General features: G+C 38.7%; 1 protein-coding gene across 7 annotated transcripts in view; it reads left to right on the forward strand.

Moving 5' to 3' along the window:
* Positions 1–25697, forward strand: part of SCN8A (sodium voltage-gated channel alpha subunit 8) — a 169210-nt gene that overhangs the window by 138243 nt on the left and 5270 nt on the right. For 4 of the 7 annotated variants that reach the window (XM_075851927.1, XM_075851926.1, XM_075851928.1 and 1 more), the window contains exons 13-24: positions 620–755; positions 2863–3101; positions 4617–4790; positions 7701–8057; positions 8587–9051; positions 10578–10695; positions 11159–11313; positions 12037–12210; positions 17062–17184; positions 22171–22455; positions 22680–22733; positions 24696–24833. In XM_075851927.1, the coding sequence (XP_075708042.1) occupies positions 620–755; positions 2863–3101; positions 4617–4790; positions 7701–8057; positions 8587–9051; positions 10578–10695; positions 11159–11313; positions 12037–12210; positions 17062–17184; positions 22171–22455; positions 22680–22733; positions 24696–24833 (2418 nt within the window). The remainder of the gene's footprint in view (positions 1–619; positions 756–2862; positions 3102–4616; positions 4791–7700; positions 8058–8586; positions 9052–10577; positions 10696–11158; positions 11314–12036; positions 12211–17061; positions 17185–22170; positions 22456–22679; positions 22734–24695; positions 24834–25697) is intronic. The other 3 variants (XM_075851930.1, XM_075851932.1, XM_075851931.1) reach the window with 1 other exon arrangement.

The raw sequence follows: 25697 nt of genomic DNA on the forward strand, positions 1-25697 counted from the left end.
GTCTCCAGTCCGGCCTCCCAGGATGACGTTTCAGTGTAAGTGACGGCTGCAGCCAATCACAGGCCAAGCACAGGCTGCAGCGGTCACATGGACTGGAGCGTCATCCAGGGAGGTCGGGCCGGATGCCGAAAGAAGGACGCGTCACCAAGACAACGGGCGGTAAGTATGAATTTCTTTGACTTTCACTAGGGAAAGTGCTGTCCCTTCTCTCTATCCTGCACTGAATAGGGAGAAGAGAAGCACTTTTCCTGCAGTCCGCAGCGGCCAGTCCGCATCAATTTTCTGCACATTTTGTGCAGATCCGCTGCAGAATCTGCAACGCAGATTCTGTGCGGCATTGATGCGGACAGTTGCGGAGGAATTCCGCCATGTGTGGTCATGCCCTAACAATGTTCAGTTGTTAAAAACCACAAAACCACATTGGGGCAAATTAGACAACTTTAGAATTAGACTAGATGCGCCAAACAAATTTGGTGCACCTTTAGAAACTTCTGTCTAACTTTATACCACCTCTTGGTTGGCTTATTACAGTTTACTTTTTTTTTTAGCATTACTTAAAAAATCGGCAGGATATACATTTTTCCATCCCCTCTTGTCTAACTAAATGTATTTTTTACAGCCTACAACAGAGGTGGAGATCAAAAAGAAGCCGTCTGGGTCACTCCGAGTGTCTATGGATCAACTGCATGCTTCATTTGGGAAAAAGAATAGAGCCAATAGTGTCTTGAGTGTCCTAACACAGACCCTGGTGGAAGGTACAAGACACTTTCCATGTGATTATTTGGGGAACAGCTGTTATTTGATTTATAGGCAATGTGGATCCAATAATTTTCTATCTATCTATCTATCTATCTATCTATCTATCTATCTATCTATCTATCTATCTATCTATCTATCTATCTATCTCCTATCTATCTATCTATCTATCTATCTATCTATCTATCTATCTATCTATCTATCTCATATCTGTCTATCTATCTATCTATCTATCTATCTATCTATCTATCTATCTATCTATCTATCTATCTATCTATCTATCTCATATCTATCTATCTATCTATCTAATCCAAACTTCACCATTTATTTTCTCTCCCCGGAATTGATGCCTGACGGTATCAGTACTAAAAAACAATCGGTTCTGACCATTTCACGTCTGCTCCATTGGTTGGAACACTTAATGTTCATGCTTTAAAAATGATGAAGTTCACTAGTTGAGAGTATTAGTTGTAAACTCGACAATAGTAGGATTTATTTTTAGACATTAAGAAAAATACATTAAGAAAAATACATGTGGGACAATGTAAATGCATGATATAATACATAAAAAAAATCATTAGTAATATGGGAAATATAATTTTGTGTATTCCCTTTTCCATATGAGTTTTCAGATTTTAACTATATCAGACTGATTGTTTTATTGTGACCAATCTTTGCACTTACGGCCAGCTTTACAGTTTGTGCCTATAACAATATGATGTCTAGGGCTGACTTTAGAGAACATTTATAAACACTAGTTCACGACAGTATGTGATAAACCTGCTTTTGAAATGTGAGGTGTATATCTGCCGACCGGTCGCTCAGGGATTTTAACATTAGAGTTGACCATAGACATGAGACGATACACCATAATAGAAAAAAGCTCCACTAATATTTTAAGAATTAAGACATGTTAACAGTCATCCTCCAACTTGTCCTATTGTACTGTGTTAGTCTATATTCAGACCTGCGTTCGGCCCTTCCATTGGGGATCTCGTCAAGTTTTCTGTGACTCTTGATGGCAAGAATAATGCAGCAAAAATCAATGGGGTCCATTGGCTGGCAGTCAATTCCTTTGTTCGTTCTGATCAGTCATAGGGCAGATGAAAAGTTTGAATATACAAACAAATTCATTCATTCATTCAGCATTTTTGACCTGGCTGCGTCCTATTGGGATTATACCTGCCCAATTTGTGAGTATGGCCATTTTTTGTGTTTTTAATCCTATTCTATGTCCCACTTTTTTCTGTGGTGTAGCTTCAAGTTTGGAACGAAAAGTTCCAGTTAGGGACTCGCAAGTGTGGGGATCCGTGACGAGGATTGTGAGCTTGCGTTCTTTTGGCCAAAATTACAACCAATACCCCATGTATTTTCCATGTTTGCTTGTATAATATTTACTACTTTTTGGACGCAGCCAGGTCTTCAGTGCTGGGAGAGCATGGTGTGTTGCCGTCTGGCATAGCAAGCAGGGCAGCCCGCTCTATGTATTATCATGGCGTTACAAATAGGCTGCTACCAGGCTATATAGGCTGTGCCTCATGATTTACGCATTAGCCCTCCATGTTTTACACACTGCACCCACACTTCATGCATCACTCACGTTCCTGACCCTTTTAGTACTGCCCCCTATATTTTACACTTTATTCACCACTCACTATACTCAGTACTGCCCCCTATATTTCACACATATTATTACTACTTGCACATTATACACTATTCATTAACTTTTTACTACATATCCCATGCACCACACGCCACTCCCCTCAAGGCTAGTGGGAGTGGCTATTATTATTTAAACGTACATGTGCACTTTCCTTCAGCAGCATTTTTGACCTGGCTGCGTCCTATTGGGATTATACATGCCCAATTTGTGAGTATGGCCATTTTTTGTGTTTTTAAACAAATTCATTCATAGTTGTAATATTGCAAACAACCATGTATAGTTATCGATAATTATCACGTCTATGGCCAGCTTAAGAAATAATGTAAATCTATAGTGTTTCATAGCATTAGTACTGTTCAACTCACACTAAGCCTATGTGGGGAATGCTGGGTTCTAACTATGACCCATATCTCATAATCTATTCTATTATTTTCTTTTTCTAGAATTGGAAGAATCTCAGAGGAAGTGCCCACCTTGTTGGTACAAGTTTGCAGACACATATTTGATATGGACGTGTAGCCCTCTCTGGATACGTATCAAGACCATGATAAACATGTTTGTAATGGATCCCTTCGTGGACTTGGCAATAACCATTTGCATTGTCCTTAACACTTTGTTCATGGCCATGGAACATTACCCAATGACTGAACAATTTGAAGGCGTCTTATATGTAGGAAATCTGGTAGGTCAACACCTGTAGTGTTCATTACATCTCTATTTAGAGTCTATTAAGGGTAAAAGTTTATTTCATTTATGTTATTCTAACTATTGGTATAACTGAATATGAAGTTAAATGCAAAAAAAGTAGTTCCTTCATAAAAAGCATTCTGCAAATATTTAAAATTCAGAATTTAAGTACATACTATTTAGTAAAACTTTCTATACTTAGACCATTATGAGCTTTTCATGCTTTGAGGATAAATGGATAAACTCAGTAGCGAAATGACCTGTTGGGAAATGCTGATCTGGGGGCCAGAAACTGATTTGTGACAGTATTTTGGCATAGAAAAACTGCAAATTATGGTACACATCATATTTTCTCTCCTCTCACTACTTTTGAAAAGTGGCAAGAAAAGTGGCGGGAGGTTAGAGGGGGCAGATCCAACATCAGTCTGAATAATTTATTAAGTTTAAAGCCCGAGAAGGTGTTGCAAATCTACTCCTGCTTATAGCAGGTGTAGATTTCATTTTCTGGCTTTAGGACAGCCCAATATCCCCATAAATTTATTAGGAGTGCACCTCTTAATAAGTTTGGTGCATTTTACCCCAACGCACTTCATCTAAGTTCGTCAACTTAGTTGTGATCGATATTAGGTGGTCAGAGACACAAAGGACCCGCGCTCAGCCGAGCCGTCAGTTCAGCTGAACTGACAGAATTGGCTGAGAAAGAACGATACAGCTTCTTTGTATACAGAATATATAGAAGCTCTATGGTAAAAAGTAAAAACAATTTTTAAGGAAGGTTAATTAGAAAAGTGCTTAAAAACCCAAAAAACATTAATTTAATGGAAAAAAAAAATCCATTGAAAGGTTTTCCTAGCCTTTATGCTTTAATAGGGCGTCTCAAGTATCTTAATCTAATAAAACCGGTTCTGGTTACTGTTACTTCTTAGAGTCGTTGTCCCATATTAGGGTGTAGGTACTTCATAGAGGGGGATCTCTCATTCGGGATCAACATCTATGGGCGAGAGTGGAGATCCACTGCAAGGGCTGGCCACTGCTTTGACAGGCTCAACGTGACAATGTTACCGAAAATCTGTGGCGGATTCCTACATTCAGATTTTGCCACTGATTGTGCAGCAGATTCACTGCGGATTTCACGCTATACATTGAGCACTGGATAAATTAGCAAGATTTCTGCAGAACAATGAACATGCTGGGGATTTGAATATTCGTGGCATGCTCATATTTCCGCACAGAATTTTTTTCACTGTGTGAGTGGAGTTTTGAAAACCCTATCCACATGTCAATAATTGTACTGTACAGTGCAGCGGATTTGCGGGGTGGAATCTGTACCGCAAATCCGCAGGAATTTCGACGTCTTCCATCTAAGAAAGGGGTGTCCACATAAGACAAGCCTTTTAAGTTTTGAAAGTCAACTTGAAAGGTCCTAAAGCAAACTATAAATATACATAGAAATGTGTTGAACAAACTGTTGAATGTTATCGTTCTAAAATAAGTTTGCCTTCTTTTTTAGGTTTTTACCGCCATTTTTACAGCAGAAATGTTTTTGAAGTTGGTTGCAATGGATCCATACTACTACTTTCAGGAAGGCTGGAATATTTTCGATAGCTTTATTGTGTCTCTCAGTTTAATGGAGTTGGGTCTTCAAGATGTCGAGGGGCTCTCAGTTTTGCGATCTTTCCGATTGGTATGTTATAATAATGCTTACTTTTCACAATCGTTCTTAGATTAGATAAATACTGTTATTTCAAATTGTGCCCCCTGGTGGTACAATGATTTTTTAGCAGGGATTCCCCATTCTTTGCTAGTTATGCCTAACTATCATGGCTTTTCTTCTTGACTTTTTAGGCATACTTAATGGGAAAATTCTTATCATAAAGTTTTAGGAGTGCTGATCAATTTGTATCCCCTGCCCTTCACTAGTGTAATACCTGTTCCTTGTAGTTTCCGCTAAGCAGTGGTCCTATAGGGAGTGGAGATGTGTTTGCCAGAAGTCAGACTTCTGCCTTCAGCTTTTGGGAAGTGGAGCATCTATATAATAAATGCTATAATAACTTCTTTAAGTCATATATTTTTAGGTTTATCCAAAATAGAATGCAAGTATGGTCAGGCAAATTCTAATGCTGAACATTTCTAAAGATTATATGCAATAGGGGTACACACTGCATAGTCCGGATAAAAATTCAACACACTGTCTCCAGGAAATGTTCCTTAACATCCCCAATATCAAGGAGGTTAGATGCGGTAGATGAAGTACGGAACACACTTGATTTTTCTACTGCCGGGTCTCCCAGCCTTCACATAAAGTGGTTCTGCAGAGGATAAAAGCAGACAAACATAGCACAGACCGCTGTGTTGGATAAAATCTTTCGGTACTTTATTCCATATACTCACAGAATGACAAAGTAAAAAGTGCTCATAAATATTTAGCATCTCCACGTTACACGCCAAGCCCTTTCTGCCCGACACTGGGTTTCGCCTTGTCCAGCTTCTTCTGGTGCACATTGATTGCATTACCAAAGTATTTTAGTCTAAAAGTAATAATGTAATAATTTAATTATATCAATTAATAGTGTAAAATAACGCTGCATAAATGAAGAGTCTATACTCATGACTCACGGACTGTTTTTTTTCAAGCGGCTAAGTAAGTAAATAATAACCTTCTTTGGTATGCACCCTAGTACAGTGTAGTTTGTACCCCTAACTAATCAATGTTCTCTCAATATACTCATATTCTAAATTACACGTCTTTAGGGAAATAAAATTAGGACAAAATGAAGAAAGGAGAAGGGTATAAGGCCTTATTCACACGACAGGGTTCCGAGTGTCGGCCAATAAAAACGGCCGTTTTGGGCCCTTTTTCCCGGCCGTTTTGCATCCGTTCCGGGCCGTGTTGCCGTTTTAACGGCCGATTTTGACCCGTTTTGCATCCATTTTTTTCCCTGTCCGCTTTAAAATCGGATGAATTTCATTTGTAACTTTTTTGCCACACACTTCCCTCTGTAGATACAACCACAGCCCCCTTGTAGGTAATGCCACACAGACCCCCTTGTAGGTAGTGCCACACAGACACCATTGTAGGTAGTGCCACACAGCCCCCTGTAGGTAATGCCACACAGCCCTCCTGTAAGCAATGCCACACCGCCCCCTTTTAGGTAGTGCCACACACACCCTTGTAGGTAGTGCCACACACACCCTTGTAGGTAGTGCCACACACACCCTTGTAGGTAGTGCCACACAGACCCCTGTAAGCAATGCCACACAGCCCCCTGTAGGTAATGCCACACAGCCCCCCTGTAGGTAGTGCTACACAGCCCCCTTGTACATAGTAATCCCCCATAGATGCCCCCCCCCTACTTTCCTGTAGGGGATGGCTCCAGGAGAAGTTTATATGGACAGTGAAGTGGGGGACTTCTCCTGGATCGGAATCCCCAGCCACAGCGTTGGGGATTCCGCTTCAGATGTCACTGTGTCCATATATGGACAGTGAAGGCAGGGACTTCTCCTGGAGCGGAATCCCCGGTCACATCGCCAGGGATTCCGCTTCAGAAGTCTGTGACGTCACTGTGTCCATATATGGACACAATAAAGTCACGGACTTCTCCTGGAGCGGAATCCCCAATCCCCGGCCACAGCATTGCCGAAGCTGTGGCCGGGGATTGGAGATTCCGTTCCTACAGGGAGCAAAAAAATACCATCCTCCTCCTCACATGCACTTCGCACTGTGAGGAGGAGAAGGAGAGAACGCGAGTGACAGAAGACACGGCCGTCACTTGGAGCACATTCAAGTGATGGCCGTGTATTACCTGGCCCCGTAGACTTCTATGGGGGCCGGGTGAACGGCCGAAAATAGGGCATGTCCCATTTTTTTACGGCCGGGTTTCCCGGTCCGTCAAAAAAACGGTCGTGTGAATAGCCCCATTAGGGGTCTACTGTTCCTACTGCGGCCGTGTGACGGATGTTTTATGAATGGCTGTCACCCGGCCGGTAAACCCTGTCGTGTGAATAAGGTCTAATGGTTGTAGCAAAAAATGTTGCTGACAATAAATTGCCATTGCCCTTTGAAAACATCGGCCTAAATATGAAATTAGGCTCTTCATAATGGAGCCATGACGGCTACCTCAGATCCGTTTTTCAACAAATCCTGCCGGACCTCTGGACTCCGTCAAGTTCCTCAAAAACTAAAATCTAAAAGCCCTAATGAAAGCATAGCCTCAAGCTCTGTTTACATCCATGTTGGAGGCTCCGTTTACGTCATTTTTTCCTCAAAAAATATCGCTTCATGCTGCACTATTTTTGTCTCCAAAAGATGGAAACCTCGACAGGCCACTAATATTCTTTGTGAGACTGATCTGTCACAGCGAAGTGACAAGGAGCCACAATGCAGGTGTGAACAGAGCCTTAGTAGGCAGTAATATACTGCCTGTTAAGATAAGAGATTCCTGCATGATCCTTCTATCTAAAGATACAAATGATAAAATCTGCACAAGAAAAATGTGAATAAACGTAACCATTAATAAAGAAAATTTCATATGAATCATAGGCTTGTTATGCATATTCATCACTTATTAAAGTAATTGTTGTGTTTTACCAACAGCTGAGAGTCTTCAAGCTAGCCAAATCCTGGCCCACGCTAAACATGCTGATCAAGATCATTGGAAACTCTGTTGGTGCATTGGGTAACCTGACCGTAGTGCTGGCCATCATCGTCTTCATTTTTGCTGTGGTGGGGATGCAGTTATTTGGCAAAAACTACAAGGACTGTGTCTGCAAAATAAATCCAGAATGTGTTCTACCACGATGGCACATGAATGATTTCTTTCACTCTTTCCTTATTGTTTTTCGAGTGTTGTGTGGAGAATGGATTGAAACCATGTGGGACTGTATGGAGGTTGCAGGACAGGCTATGTGTCTGTGTGTCTTCATGATGGTGATGGTTATTGGGAACTTAGTGGTTAGTATATGTATTTTTTTTTTACATCTATATTAAACTATCTCTTTATTTCATTTTCAAGCTTTTATACGTTCAGAAGTATCTGTATGTTCACATCTGCTTCGGATAATATGTTCGGAGCCTCCTTCACAAATTCTGTCAAATTTGGCGGGAAAAATAGTGTTGTCTGCAGGTGTGAAGAAATGCAGGGGATTTCTAAAAAGGGCATTATCTTTAATAAAAACCAAAGTAGTACATTTGTTTCCAAGGGAGGGTGAGGCCCATTCTAAGTTTTGATATGGGACTCTGATTTTTGTGCATACCTCTCTAGTAGCGGTGCTAAATTTTTATTCTATAATCTTTTAAAGAGTAATGATACCTAATATGCAGAAACATCAAATATTTCTGTCATACTTATTTCTATAGTTCTACACACGAATGCATATATTTACATAATGTACAGATTTATACTACTACTTAATAATGTAAGACAATTTGACTGGATTTGTCCTCTATATTGAGGTAAATATCCCTTCCCACTTTCTTCTAGGTCCTGAATCTGTTCCTGGCTTTGTTACTGAGCTCATTCAGTGCGGACAATTTGGCTGCTACCGATGATGATGGAGAAATGAACAACCTTCAGATATCAGCCATTCGCATCAAAAAAGGCATAGCTTGGATTAAACTTAAAGTACACAACTTTATACAAACACACTTTAAGAAGAAAGACGCTGATGAAAAACCTTTGGATGACATGTATGAGAAAAAACACTGCTTAGTAAATCATGCCGGGGAGGATATCAATCGAGATATGGAATATCAGAAGAATGGCAATGGCACTACCAGTGGTATAGGAAGCAGTATGGAGAAATATGTCATAGATGAGGATCACTTGTCTTTTATACATAACCCTAACCTCACAGTCAAAGTGCCAATTGCAGTGGGAGAATCTGATTTTGAGAATCTTAACACTGAAGATTTCAGTAGTGTATCTGATGAAGAAGGAAGTAAAGATGTGAGTGGTTTGCCTTTTTTTTTTAAAATTAAATCCCCTTAAAGAGAAATTTATATCCTCTTAAAGGGTAACTAAACTTTCAGAAAACTTCTGACATGTCATAGTTTTAATCGGTGGGGGTCAGAGCACTGAGACCACCACCTATCGCTAAAATGAAGCGGCAGAAGCACTTGGGCGAGCGCTGAGCCGCTTAGTTTCTGAACGGCTTTTTTGGAAAGCTGAGCAGTTGGTGTACGGGCTCATAGACTTTTTATTGAGTCCGTACACCGTTAGCTCGGCTTTCCGAGAAAAGCTGATCAGAAACCAAGCGGCTCAGCGCTCACCCAATCGCTTCTGCCGCTTAGTTTTAGTGATCGGTGGAGGTCTCAGTGCTCAGACCCCCACCAATCAAAACTTCTGACATGTCACTATGACATATCAGAAGTTTTCTGAAAGTTTGCTTACCATTTAAAATGAAGGTATCTGTGCCCTAATAACATTAAATGCTATTGGGGAGCTAAAAAGAAGAGCAGCACAAACTTCTAGTTCTTTTTTATTGTTTTGCAAACTACAAAGATAGAAAAAAAAACATATGAGGGCATACCAAGGACTTGGATGTTTTTCAAACTAACGTAAGCATTAAAGTAAGCATATTAAGCACGGGAACAAGCGGGCTCAGCTGTTTTTATAACTCCCATAGGAATGAATGGAGAAAGCCATTGCTCACCTTGCTGGTTGTGGTCGGATAACCCCTGTACTGGAGAAAGGTGTGGGTCAGAAGTAGGACCCGCATCTATCAGACATATTTGGCATTGCCCATGAATGTGCCATAAATGAGTACACTGGGAATACCCTTTAAAGAGGCTCTGTCACCAGATTATAAGTGCCCTATCTCCTCCATAATCTGATCGGCGCTGCAATGTAGATAACAACAGTGGTTTTTATTTTGAAAAACGATCATTTTTGAGCAAGTTATGAGCAATTTTAGATTTATGCTAATTAGTTTCTTAAAGACCAACTGGGCGTGTTTTTACTTTTGACCAAGTGGCTGTTGTAAAGAAGTGTATGAGGCTGACCAATCAGTGACCAATCAGCCTCATACACTTCTCATTGTTCCAGCCCAGCTTCTTCCACTGCACAATCACACTTTGCTGTGGATCATGCTGGACTGGAACAATGAGAAGTGTATGAGGCTGATTGGTCGCTGATTGGTCACTGATTGGTCAGCCTCATACACTTCTTTACAACACCCACTTGGTCAAAAGTAAAAACACGCCCAGTTGGTCTTTAAGAAACTAATTAGCATAAATCTAAAATTGCTCATAACTTGCTCAAAAATGATCGTTCTTCAAAATAAAAACCACTGTTATCTACATTACAGCACCGATCACATTATGTAGGAGATAGGGCACTTATAATCTGGTGACAGAGCCTCTTTAAATAATTATAGTACAAAATATATTTTTGGCAATTAGCAGTTGTTTTAGAAATAGTTTATTAATTTGTTTCTAATTGCTAATAAGTTTATACTATTTCTCCTGTTGTAGAAACTCGATGACACCAGTTCTTCAGAAGGAAGCACCATTGACATAAAACCAGAAGAAGAAGAAGTTCCAGTGGAACAGCCGGAAGAATATCTGGACCCAGATAACTGCTTCACAGAAGGTGGGTTCTTATACTTACAATATATTTCTATTTTACCACTGTGTTGGTGGCGTTGCAATAACCTTTAATGGGTTTGCCGGAATGGCTTTAACTTTTTGAGTGGAAATGTTATTCTCACTGATGGAGGGAGGTCTCTTGAATATGGTCTAATATGGTAAATTACAGAAGAGTATGTATTACAAAGCTTTAAAAAAAGAAATGAGACCCTGCTTTTTGGGAAGCTTTTTACTTTAAATACATAATTTATTGTCTTGTGACATAGACTATATAGTATATATAGCACTTAGACTGGTGTATTAGCAAAAACAAGATTTGACTAAACAATTATCTATGTATCATGTTATATAAATCATATATAAAGATGTAAACGTACTGCTTGCCCAATAACATCTAACGTATAATATATTATTGTAGCTTGTCACACTTTGCCAGTGTAAGAAAAGAGCTTGTTTATTTTGTGCAGGCTGTGTGGCACGTTTCAAGTGCTGTCAAGTCAGTGTAGAAGAAGGGTGGGCAAAGACTTGGTGGACCCTGCGGAAAACCTGTTTCCTTATAGTGGAACACAACTGGTTTGAATCCTTTATCATCTTCATGATCTTGATGAGCTCCGGGGCTTTGGTAAGTTTTGTATTTATCTTCATCCTGTTTTAGGCTTTATTTAGAAGAGCGTTGAGTGACATATACATAGCACATCACATTAATGACATATGCTCAGTATAGCTTGACTATGTATAAGTTATACACGCTATGTTGGTGGTGTAAGCTAGAATTGAAGTAGTGTGTAATGGAAACCCTGGATTCCAAGAAGTTAACAGAATTTGGTGTATATATTTTATTTAATTGATGGATGGAATATATTTTACTACTATTTTTTTCTTCTCTCTTTGCCCATATAATGAAAATTGCATTGAAATATCAATAATAAATATATGGTTTTTGTTGTTTATAAATTTGTCATATGGGGCAGTCGTAAATATGCAAAATGTGAAGTCATTGTGCTTACCCATTAGTATTGACTGAATAATATTATTTAAAAAAAAAAGCTAAATCATTATCATTAATAATAATAATAAAAAACATAATTCTACGAAAGGACAATTACAAACATACTGTATGTCACAACAACCATATAGACAGCACTGTACTATGAGGATTTGGTACAGAGCTTAGGTTTGATCAGCAACAATGCAAATAATAATGACCTAGAGAATCATTCTATCTTTTGTACATCATTCTTTTAGACCATTTCATGGAAAACATAAAAACAACCTAAGGTAGCAGTATCTACATCTGGCCTCTACAAAAGATAGAATATCATAGCCAATGTATTTGTATTGACAGGCCTTTGAAGATATCTACATAGAACAACGCAAGACCATTCGAACGATTCTCGAATATGCAGATAAGGTTTTCACTTACATTTTCATCCTGGAAATGTTACTGAAGTGGCTGGCCTATGGATTTGTCAAGTTCTTCACGAATGCCTGGTGCTGGCTTGACTTCCTCATTGTTGATGTATGTATCATTTATTATATTTTTTACCAGAATGAAGGCGCATTAAAGATATAGCTTAGTCTGTTTATTTTATTATGGGCAGAAGGAAAATTGCCAGTTAAATTGGTTGACAACGTATTAGAACCTTATGGTTTACGCTAATGTGCAACCCTTTAACTTTTCTTTTGTACAGGCGATTATAATTTAATCAAAGGAAATATGAAGTGTAATGATCTTGTTTCTAACACCCTGAGCCTTATCAGACATGAGGGAGATGGTAGAATCAGGCCCTAGTTTGGGATTCGGAGTGAATTTGATGGATGGACATCTTGTAGAGGGATGTTGAGGAGAAATAAATCAAACTGGACAGTAAATCAGGATGACTCAATAGAGGAAAGCACTTTTCATGTCTAGCTACAAACAAGTGTTTATGTAGGTCATAAAGAAAGAAGTATGGTAGATTGAAGGGTCAATCTCCTTCAATCATAACACAGGGTACTTAAGCACTTTAGTATAAATTATGACATTAAAAAAAGTAACTCATAGTGTTTATAGAGGTTTATAAGACATTTATAACCTAGCCACGGGGTATGGGGGTGGTTCCTATTCTGCCAGTCAGCCACCTATAGGCAGACACTAAATGGAGAGGTGGCTGCACAGTTCTCTTCATTGAAGTCTATGTGAGTTATGGAAACAGATTAGCAAGTCAGACACTCACCTATCAGACGTGTCGAAAGGCTGGTTTACTCTTTATTACTGGTTTAATGCCATCATTTCTACAGAAGTGAGCCCTTGCTTGAGTACTCTGTGTTATGATTATAGGGGATCAACCTTTCAATCATACTTCTTTCTTTATGATAAGTCCGACAAAAACACTTGTTTGTAGCTACAGACATAAAGATATCAGTGGATCTGCGCTTGTTAACAGGCCCTTTGACACGGGCCGATGCTGTCTGTATGGGGACAAATGATCGGTCCCACTCAGTTTGCATCATTTTTGGCAGTACATCCCCTGTTTACACGGGAAGATGTGCTTCTGACAGCTATGATTTTATCACCAGTATAAACTAAGAGATCTGCCGTGGAATGGGTGTTTTTTTAGTTTGCCGGCTGATCGCTGCCCTGTTCACACGGGCCAATAATCAGGAATGATCGTTCGCAAGTACGAATGGAGAGAAGAACCATGTAAACAATGAAGAGGCTGCGGCGCTCATTCGATGGCCTATCCTAAAGATAGGCCATACATTTCAGTAACTCGAGTAACCCCTTTAAGATGGGAAAGCCGCTTTAAATTTGCTTTTTACACCACCTGCTCTAAATGTTTTTAAAACATATTGAGCTCTGCTCAAGTTCATTGGGATGGACAGATATTTCTGTAGGCCTAGCTTAGTGTAATAGTTTAGGCCGTAAGGTTTGGCTGCAATTCTACAACTGTACGTTACTATCTTAGGGCAATAATGGTTGAATATAACTCTTTACCTGTGTAACTTATATAAACTATTGTCATGCACGTGAGCTCATATTCAATTCATTTATGAAATGTGGAAATTTATTAAGGGAAGCTGTAATTAATTGTAATCCATTATAATGACGACTTCTGTCTGGAAATGATATTAATACTAAACTAATGTATAAGGCTTCGTTCACATCTGCGCTAGGGCTCCGTTCCGACGTTCCGTCTGAGCTTTTCGTCGGAACAGAGCCCTTACAGACACAAATGGAAACCATAGGTTTCCGTTTCAATCACCCTTGATTTCAATGGTGACGTATTCGGTGCCAATGGTTTCCGTTTGTCTCCGTTGTGCAAGGTTTCCATCGTTTTGACGGTATCAATAGCGTAGTAGAGTCAAATGGAAACCATTGGCACCGGATCCGTCACCATTGAAATCAATGGAGACGGAAACCTATGGTTTCCATTTGTGTCTATCAGGGCTCCATTACGACGGAAAGCTCAGACGTAACGTCGGAACGGAGCCCTAGCGCAGATGTGAACGAAACCTAAGAAGTATAAAATAATTAAAAGAAAACTCCCCTTTTGAACTGTTGAAATCGATATAAATCTACAGTCCTAAATACTCTTTTTTACTTATCTTCTAGTGATTTATGACTTTTTTTTTACCTTTCAGTTCTGCTGGTTCCCCCTTGGAGTTAGGATTTAGTTTTTGTGCTCACTATCATGTGACATCCCACAGTGCACTTCTCTCTGGTGACAGGAATTCAGCAGCATTAAGAATTTAGCATTCAGTCTGAATAGAGAATACAACATCATGTAATTAACCCCTTCACAACCACAAACAGTGTCTGTGCAACATAGGGGGAGGATGGTTGTATGGATTGGGTTCACAGGCTAAGCCCGCTCCAAACACTGTGGGTGTCTATTAAAGTTAATAGCGACAATAACGTGTTGAAAGAAGGACAGCCCCCTTTGACAGCCTATCGCCCCCCCACACCGCAATGCGATCGCGGGGTGCTTATGGTTGTCATGGCAGCCAGGGGACCTAATGATGAACCTGCGGTCTGCAAGCTTTGTGCTCCTATAGGAGGCCGGTCTTAATATAAAGTACGATATACTGCAATGCATAAGTACTGCAGTATATTGTGCAAGCGATCCAATAATAACTGGTTCAAGTCTCCTAAGAGGACTAATAAAAAAAAGAATAAAAAACTGTTAAAAAAAAGTTTTTTTTTATATTTAAAAAAAAACAAAACATTTTACTATCTGTAAAAGTCTGAACTATTACAACATAACTTTATTTAACTTGCACGGTGAACATCGTAAAAAAAATAAAAATATGCCAGAATTTCTCTTTTTTGGTCACCATGTCTACTACAAAAAAAGGAATAAAAACTGATTAAAAAGTATGTACCCCTAAATAGTATCAATAAAAAAGCAAAAAACAATCCCTCATACAGCTGAAAAATTGAAAAGTTTTGAGTCTCCGAATATGGCGACACAAATTTTTTTTTTTAACAAAGTTTCTATTTTGTAAAAGTAGTTAAACATAAAAAAAGCTATATAAATTTGATATCACCATAATTGTATTGACCGACAGAATAAAGTTAACATTTAATTTTTACCACAGGGTGAATGCCGTAAAAACGAAAAACCCCCAAAAAATTGGGAAATTCCTGTTTTCTCCCAGTACAGTATATGGCACATTAAAGGCTGCCATTTAAAATGACAACTTGTTTCGCTATAAAAGAAAAAGCCCTCATACGGCTATATTGACAGAAAAATAAAAAAGTTATGGCTCTTGGAAGGCGAAGAGGGAAAACTGAAAATAAAGAAATAAAAAATGGCCTGGGCATTAAAGGTGTTGTCCCACAAAACACATGTATTCCCTATCCACAGGATAGGGGATACATGTGTGGTCGCTGGGGGTCTGACCGCTGGGACCCCCAGCGATAAGGAGAATGGGGAGCCGAAAGTCCCCCGATGTTCTCCATGAGAAGCTTGGGACTTCCGGGGTCTGTGTCCATAGAAACTAATGGAGTGCCGGTCAAGCATGCGCAAGCGCGACCAGCGCTCTATTCATTTCTGTGGAGCTGCCAGACACAGACCCCGGAAGTCCCATGCTTCTCATGGAGCACTTCGGGGGACTTTCGGTTCCCCATTCTCCTTATAGCAGGGCTCGGACCCCCAACGATCACACAAGTATCCTGTGGATATGGATACATGTGTGTTGTGTGACAACCCTTTTAAAGGCTTTAAAAGCAGAACGAGATAATCAAAGCAAAGTAATGACATAGATATTCACAGTTATTTGTAGATTTAACCCCTAAATATGTTGTGCAAAAAAGGAGTTTCCTTTAAACAATCTTCAAAAATGATACAACAATATTTGGGCTGAATATATGCAATAGACAATGACATACAGTTGTATTGAGGCTGCAGTATATAGAATAAGAATGATTACATACGTCTTGTAGCAATGTCGGGGTACATAAGATATTAAACCATACTACCCCTATCATGTGGTTTATTAGATTTAGGTTTAGGGCTTGCAAGCCTAAGATGCAATAGACATTTATTTTTAGAAATATATATTTTATTCAGAATATGAGCTCTAAACTATTGTATTAACCAACTATTTCCCATTTGACAGGACTATTTGCATTTTGTATTTGTTATGTTCCACAGGTCTTACTCTGCAGAGAATGCACTGTGTCCAGCCTATAAGAAAGAACCCAGTCTCTTTAGTGCAAAAAGTTATAGACTGCAACACAAACTTGGTGACAAAACTTCTATATAAGACAGAGAGTAAACATTTCTTTGTATAGGTGACACCGACTCCGTGTAGCATTTAAAGAGGACCTGTCATTAGAACAGATAAGAGGAACTGCTTAACTGACCTGACTTTTGTTGTATTTTTTAAGGACAACGTGTTTGAAGTCCTTCATGAAATCCACTGGCCTTTAATCCCCATTAATGTAATATAAACATACCAGAATGAGAGGAAGACTATGACTCCGGTTTAGCTACACAATACACATCTTTAAATTCCAGCTGACGTCTTTTTAGGAGGCCTGTATATGTTTATTTGTATTCTTTCTCACAGGTACCTTTAATTTGTCTGGCTTAATTTAATGGGAGCAGCTGTCACCAGGAGACTGTGATGGGCCCGGGTAAGAATTTTGTCCGCTCCGCCTTGAACAGGCCTTAATGTCTATCCTTGTGGTTCCTTCTTCATTCTCATATATTTCTCCGTATTGCCGTGCTAACACCTTTTCAACCATGTTTATTTCCAGGTTGATTCTGTCCCGTGACTTAGACAGCTGGGACTACCAGTCCTGAATCCAGGCTGTTCAATCAGTGTTAGGCTTTCATTCTAACAGTCTGGAACCTCTCTTTGCTTTTCTGTTTCTGTGTAGGTCTCTTTAGTAAGCCTTGTAGCTAATGCCTTGGGCTACTCGGAACTAGGTGCCATTAAGTCCCTTAGGACCTTAAGAGCTTTGAGACCCCTAAGAGCCTTGTCACGATTTGAAGGGATGAGGGTAAGATGCTGAAAGCAGCTGATCCTTCTGCATGCGTACGGAGCAGTTTTAAGCATGCTAGAACTGATCAAACTGGATTGAACTTCAAAATTCATGATGCAGCTGCTGATTCCCTTATCCCTGCACCCTCTGCTAAAAAAAGGGAGATGCATTCAGCTGCCTCATCACATTGATACTGGCCAAAAATGACATATCATTCGTAGTACATCGTAACATTGGCTGTTCTCATGTGGCCTGGCTTGTCTCCAGCACGCAGATGGTTTCCCTGCTATATCTCTATAGGGAGAATCACCAGGTGCAAAGAAGAGGAATTTGAACCCTTTGCAACTCATCTTCATAATTTGTTTTGTATATTATCTGGGTAACTGGATGTAGATTGCAGAAATTTAAAGAACCTTGTCTTCGTTCAAGTTAGAAGAGATAATTTGTTTAATCATCCAATTAAAGAGACTTTGACATTTTGGTTTAATTCATCTTGCTGCACCTTGTTGTTCTCAGTCCAGTCTAATGAAGACTGGAAGGCTTGTCTGAAAGCGAAGCTTCTTCACTTCCTGACACTTTGCGCTCTCTCTGCTTTATAGTGCCCTGTGCTATTACTGTGTCTTTAGGTACCCAATCCGATCATTAAAACGATGTCTTTGAATGCTTCCTTAAATATTTTGGAACATAACCAATTTCTGCAGTAAATGGTATTGCTATATCATTTTCCTAAACAAAAAAAATAGATGGTTTAGTTGCCGGTGCTGGTTGCAGCTTGTCTAATAATTACAGAAATGTAATACAAAAATATAGTGATAGACACTACATTATGCGCTGTTACCTGTAGTGTGGGTCATGCCTGATCCAAACATTGCGTCATAAATAAGAACACCGCTATACTTGCTTTGATTGAATTTACATCCAAACTGCATTGAAATTGTCTGATGCTTTTGCATGATCATTGTGCATTAATTCTTCTAATTTACACACAAAAATTAAGGTAAGGGGCTGCCTGTTACACCATTAAACAGCCCTTTATTAACTTATTGCTTAGTGTTATTCATAGAAATTGTCGTGATTTCATGTTAATCTACATGGACTGTTATGTGATTGATAGATTTTGTGCATTTAGAATGAGCAAATTACATCTTTGAATATAGTGAATAATCCCAACTCTGAGGCGTTGTAAAAATGTAGCTTTTTTTTTTTTGCATTTATAATGTAATAATTGTGCCTCATACTGATATAGAAACTCTCAAAGTTTCCTCATTTTCTACCTCTTTCTAGTTCGTTTTAGTTCCTTGCATGCTTACCAAAATTTCTGTTGCTAAAGTGAAAATGTATATTTGGTTGATCCGTGCCTTTTCTCCGGAGAAAGCCATTAACGTTTCTCAATAGACATAGCTGTATCATGCAAATACATGCAATGCGCTCATATAATACAATCACAAAAGGATATTTCCATGAAAGTTCAAGTATGGAGCCACTTTAATCATCATATCAGGACATTTTATAACAAGCATTTCTGTAATACAATGTAGCTCTAAGAATTAGTTAGTCAAAAGTATATTGAAAGTATCCAGGGTTGTGCAAACAAATCTTGTATACTGTTGATGGTGCCTCCTGGTGCAAGTCCAAGTAGTCAAGCAGGGTTATTACTGGATTACTGTAAAATATAACCATATACTAGTAATTGCTGATGATGCCTTTCTTTAAAGGGGCAGTGTCATTAGGACAACCCCTTACCATGTGCCTTATAAGGGTATATGACATCAGAGATGGAGTACCCTGCTAGAGCCCCCTATCTATGAGCTAGAACAGAGAGCCAAGAAGTAAGAACGATTCCCCCTTTGGCTGGGCCATCAATGTATTACATGGTCAGCCATTTATTTGAATGGCCAACATGTAATACTACATGTCTCCTGCAGCATACAAAGTTCAACCTATTATTTTCTGTATTGATACAGAGTAAAGCCAAAAGTAATTTCCAAATAAGGCTATGAAAACCTTTGAAGGCTTTTTTAAATAAATCATTGTTTTATGTTATTAAGAACAAGTTTTCAATTGGGTTTTATGGAAAAAGAATTGCATTTTAATTTACGGCTTCTATGTATCCTTGATACACAGAAGCTGTATCTAGCGGTTAAAGTCTAATCCTTCTGGTCAGCGGGAGTGGCGGCTTCGGGGGCGCCAGTCCTGCGTGTCTCTGACATGCAGGATCCAGCTATTATGGATTACATCTAAGTTCATGAAAGTTTTCATAGACTTTAATGTAACTTCATATATAAGCCGAACAATACATTACATCCAAACCCTTTTCTAATTTATTTAAAGAGTTCTTTTTTCTTTTTACTTCCATTGTTAAGGACCTCCAGAGCACCATAGGCTTCTTCTCTCTGTATTTTAAGTTGTACTTACACTTTTTTCTAACTCTGATACTGTAATGAACAATGCACCAAAATAAGCAGGACTAGGTCAGAAAAAAAATTCAGTCTCTGAATGTAAGGAAAGTTTTCATTCATTGACAAACTAGTAGAGAGTTGGAAATGGATAAATAAATTGACAACTGGGTGTCACCATTTCTCTTATCAATGGGTGTGTTACTATACACTCTGGCACTGTCCGATCAGAGACACATTCTATTGACAAGGAGAAAAGTAACATTGCCAGGAAGACTAACAGGGGAAGAGCACAATGCAGAGTCCTAAAAAGAGATGCTCCGGAATTGCTATCACATGGGGAATGCAAGTATTTACTAAAACTCATCTCACGAGAGCATATCAGATCCAGTTTTATGTCGAATTATGTAACTCACTTCATCCATATATGTAGCATCATGGTACAGAAAATTGTTCTCGCGGTTTAGTGGGCATTGGCCACCCAAGTTTTTAAAACTCTGCATTGTATGGCTTTGTCATATAGTGTTTTTTGCAGATGTCAGTGGCCTGTCATAAATAACATAGCAGATTTCATAAGATTAGATGAGGAATAACATGAACTGAAATATTGGACCTCTGTTTTCTTTGATAGTCTCCAATCCTCCCCTTTGTTATATACTTTTGGTTTTAGTCTATGGTATAAATGTAAAATAGAATAGAAATATAATCGTACTGTTTTGGCTTTTGCTTAGGAGATGCAAACAAGGGGGTTCTCAAAAAGATATTAGAAATAGCAGGGTGTTATCAGGGCCCCGTTTGGTGAACATTGACTGTAGAGGCATTTACCTCGAGGATCCAAACATTCTTCCTACACTGATAGTAAAACAAGTAACTGATGTAGTTCAAGTTGACATTTGGTACTTTTTAGAAGCTCAACTACATAAAGGAGACCTGCTTTATGTGATCATCCTAACTGCTCCATTACCTGTTTATCCTTATGATATTCACACCTAGTTTATAGGTTCATTTCAACGGCACATTTAATGATAGAAAGCATGTGAAGTACAAGCTTTGAATCATTACATGTTCTTTGTGTTCTCCGTTTCATGTTAACTTGCTCTCAGAAAGAACTACCATATCTCTTTAAGTTTGTTTTCTAAGTGATATTAATGCAATGAAACATGCATGCAATATACTAACTGCCAATGCAAAAAGTAACTCAAAAGCCATGTTCCCTCTTACGGTGGCACCCTACCGATGACGTCATAAAGACGTGTAAATGGTGATTTCATTTAAATGCAGAGTGGAATTATTAGAATGGCAACACAATCTGTTGTCATAGTAAGAAAAGGATCCATCAACATCATTTCTCAATAATAGTGGCTTTGTAATATAATATATGAAAGGTACTGAGAACAGAGCAGAACATTTCTATCAATACTAGTATTGTTAGTATTAGTAATGGTTTCCAAAGTACATCAGCGCTGAAAATAATGGGTGTACCAATGCATTAGTGAATAGCAAAAGCAGTGATAACATATTTTACCAGGGATGTAATTGATTGACGAGGATTGAAGTGATGATTTTACAGGTTAAAATCAATATACAAGGTTGAGTAACTTAGCAAATATGTTGCTATACTTATACAGACCCTGAGGTACATCATGGCTTTTAGCCACTAGGTGTCTTTACAATTTTGTTAGTTGCTATTGGAACCAGTCGACAGCATGTTGACAGACACGCCCAATTATGCTATATTCTCTACTGTGAGGTTACGTTTTTAAAACACACAGAGCAACAAAGTTATTCAACTGCTTACATTTACATTATATCTGTATGCAAACGGCAAAAAGTCATTTAAAGGTAAATACATTTTAATTTCAGCCCTATGATTTTTCATGACTTATTCCACTCTACTTTTAATACTGAATGCGATAATTTAGTTAAACATTGTGTTCGATTAAGAAATTTTAGTGGAAGGTATAACTGATGTCTAAATATTCTTTACACCTTCATGTGAGCTAAAAAGGAGGGAATATGGCTTTTTACAACTTGAGCTTGCATTACATGCATGCTCAGCCAGCTGCCTGAGGCATATATAACCTGCATAGTCACCAATGCGCTCTGTATGGACACTGTCCACTTCTGCGTCTTAATATTGCGAATATTTGGGAATGTCCGTCTAAAGGCCACTGATACCAAAGTCACACGAATGTCTTACAATGTCATAAGGCCATTATAACTCCGCTGCAAAAACGATGCAATCCAAGTAGCCTATGCAGTTCTCTGGTGTGACGGCCAATACAAGTTTTGCCTTTGACTCGTCTACCATAGATTGGGAGCATTCTAGAACAATCATGTGACTCTAGTAGTGATTTCCAAAGATAATCTATTCTTCTCTAAAATGTGCAACTTCTTGAGAATCATTGCCTTAGCTATATTTTTCTTTAAAGTTTATTATAATATTCACATTATCCTAGATTTACCTTTTATATTGTATTCTACTCATCATACCGTTGAATTAATGTATAGGTGTTGGTGGCCTTTATTTTTAACCATTCCCATGTAAGATCAGATGTTATCAAGATATTGGATTGTTTTACTACAATGTTATCTCCTTCCAATGCAGGTTGTAGTCAACGCCTTGGTTGGTGCAATTCCTTCCATTATGAATGTATTGCTGGTCTGCCTTATATTCTGGCTGATTTTCAGTATCATGGGGGTCAACTTGTTTGCTGGCAAATACTACTACTGTTACAATGAGACGGCAGAAGACAGATTCTTAATAGAAGATGTAAACAATCAGACCGATTGTGAGAATCTTATATACCAAAACTACACAGAAGTCAGATGGAAAAATGTGAAAATCAACTTTGACAACGTTGGGGCTGGATACCTTGCCTTGCTTCAAGTAGTAAGCTCCATCTTTATGTCTATATTGTCTCTCCGTAGCTATAACTATAGAAATACTACATGTATTTCTCAGCCTCGCTGCCTTTCTGCACTTATCTTATGTTTGCTTTTATATATAGTATCAAAATATAAATGTAACCCATAGTTTAAAGCCTGTTCCCCATCTGTATAATTTTGTCTTTATTGTTAGAAATGCATGTTTTACAGTATTTTTATTTTACTTAGGCTACATTTAAAGGGTGGATGGACATAATGTATGCTGCAGTGGACTCCAGAAGGGTAAGAATTATTGTCATTAGCAAGTAATTGAAACAACCAGTCCTCTAAAACATTCATTAGCGTACAATAATTATCCCCTAATTACTCTGTGATCCTTTAAAGTTAACTAAACTTTTAATAAAACTTTTGACATATCATAGTGACACCTTACAATTTTTGATCTGTGGGGGGTCCAAGCACTGAGACCCCCAGAGATCACTAAAATGTAAGCGGCAGAAGTGCTCGGAGAGCTCTGTGCCATTTTGTTTCTGATCGGCTTTCCTCGGGCAGACTCATACACTTTCTATTGAGCCCGTACGCTGCTTACTTGACTTTCCAAGGAAAGCCGATCAGATATTAAGTGGCATAGAGCACACCCGAGCGCTTCTGCCACTTTGTTTTAGCAGTCAGTGGAGTCTCAGTGCTTGGAGCCCCACCAATCAAAACTTCTGACATGTGACTATGACATGTCAAAAGTTTTTTAAATGTTTATTTAATTTTTAATTGAAAATCGCTCTGAATATATATTTTTTGTAAATCTTAAAGTGAAACTCAACATTTTCCGAGAGTTAGGGAGCTTACTACACCCCCCTAGTTATACTTTCTTGTTGGCCTCTCCTGCAGCCTGTTCCGTAGCTCTCTAACAGCATTGTCATAACTTCTTGGGACCTTGCACAGCAAATAACGAACTATTTGAACACGTATAAAGTTCCTGTGCAGGTCCCTGGGGGCCTTTGACAACCAATACACTTGGGCTAAGTGATCGACCAGACATCAGGAGAGGCCTGGAAGAAAAGAGCGATACCGCAGAGTTTCAGTTTTACCTGGAAAGTAACCATGAAATAATAAAACAAAAACATACATGTGTTACATCATTCATGTATGTCCTTGAAGTCCTTGAAAATAAACAATTGGAAAGAATACAGGCTTACCTGCCTTCAAGTATACCTATCATCACACAATAAAGGTCACAATCAATCCTTAGGCTCCTATACAACTTGTAGTTTTCTTCCTAACCTGGAGTTCCAAACGTCTACAGTTTAAGTATCTATACTGTACGACCAAGTTTTGCTACTGAGACATCTCCCCACTGTTACATAGGGAGAAATGTGTCTACTGTATACATTAAGCTGTAGATACATTTTCTGTGAGCTGAGAAGGTTTGTAAACATCTAAAGCAGGGATGCCCAACCTTTTCTGGTCCAAGGGTCACATTGTCAGATTGTACTACTGCTAAGGGTCACAATAAAGCTTAAAGGGGTATTCCCATCTAAACCATTTACGGCATATTGACAGTCCACTTCTCGGACTCCCACCTGTCGGGAGAATGGGATTCTCTTCTCCACTGGCACACCACAGTAGAAGAGCCGATGTGTCTTTAAATGGCCTTCTCCATTGTCGTTTATGGAATTTAAAGAAATAGCTGAGTGTTACACAGCTCCTATAGAGGGTGCTCACATGTATCTTCCAAGTCCTGCACTGATTCCTATGACGGTCGTGTCTTTCTGAACAACTAGGACACAGACAAGCCTGTGTCCCATGATTGGGAGCTGCACAGAATGGCATTACGGGCTGCATGCGGCCCACGGGCCACAGGTTTTGCCTTTCCTGAAGAGAATGCTGTAGTCAGGAAACGGGACTTTAGGCTGCTGAAAGATGAAGATGCCACCTTCCCATGACAAGGAATATTACAAAGTCAAATGTATTCAGATAAACTACTGATTTATATAGATATACATTGATATTTATATATGTATTGAGATATATATGTATATATACTAGTCCTTCTCAATGAATTAGTATATCATCAAAAAGTTTATTTATTTCAGTAATTCAATTCAAAAAGTGAGACTCGTATATTATATAGATTCATTACACACAGAGTGATCTATTTCCAGCATTTCTTTCTTTAATGTTGATGATTAGGGCTAACAGTTCATGAAAACCTTTACTCTGCAATAATATAATAATTTTGCATTGTAGGTCACAGAACAGCCAAAATATGAAGACAACATCTATATGTACATTTATTTTGTCATTTTTATCATCTTTGGCTCTTTTTTCACCCTAAATTTATTCATTGGTGTCATCATTGACAACTTTAATCAGCAAAAGAAAAAGATAAGTATTTTTTTATTAAGTCATTGGTTAATTAAATATGTAATTCAGTAAATTGTTTAGTACAATAATATTTGGGAAAGAGCTAGTTATTTATATTAGGCTATGTTCACACGGTGGTAGTCAGCGGCAGATTATAACAAGGGCAATCTGGGCAGTGTTAAACAGTGTGTAGACAGTGAATAGACATTCCTTCCAGCCAGGACAGGATGTCTATTCACAATCCTGGCACTTCGGTAATGTTTCGGTGGTACTTACAGCAGAGCAAAGTGTTATCTCGCTGTAACCTGTCATTTACAGCGTGAGCTCGCGAGATTACGTTTGCTCTGCTGTAAGTACCACAGAAACGTTAACGAAGTGTCGGGATTGTGAATAGACATCCCGTCCTGGCTGGAAAAAATTTCTATTCACTGTCTAAACACTTCAGTAATGTTAATGTGTCAGTATAAGACAGCACATAGTGATCTAGCAGGATCCCTATGCGCTGAGGAAATGAATGGAGAGAAGTGCATGACGATTAGTCAGCGTCATACACTCCTCTGTACAACGCCCACTTGGTCTAAAGTAACGCCAGTTGGGCATTAAGAAAGTCATTAGCATAAAGCTAAAATCGCTCCTAACGTGGTAAAAATAGATTGTTTTTCTAAATAAAAAGCATTACTGTCACCTACATTATAGCGCCGATCTCCTTATGTAGGAGATAGGGCACTTATAATGTGGTGACAGAGTCTCTTTAAAGAGAATATTTTTGAGCCGTTAATATAGTTTTATGTCGGAGTTTCCTGTCTCATAATTAGGCCCATGAATTTCTGTGCCTTCCCATATCCCCTTGCAAAGGATGTACTTCACATTTATGATCCCCTCACC

This window comes from Rhinoderma darwinii, chromosome 2 (genome assembly GCF_050947455.1).
Source record: "Rhinoderma darwinii isolate aRhiDar2 chromosome 2, aRhiDar2.hap1, whole genome shotgun sequence".
NCBI classification, from domain to species: Eukaryota; Metazoa; Chordata; class Amphibia; order Anura; family Rhinodermatidae; genus Rhinoderma; species Rhinoderma darwinii.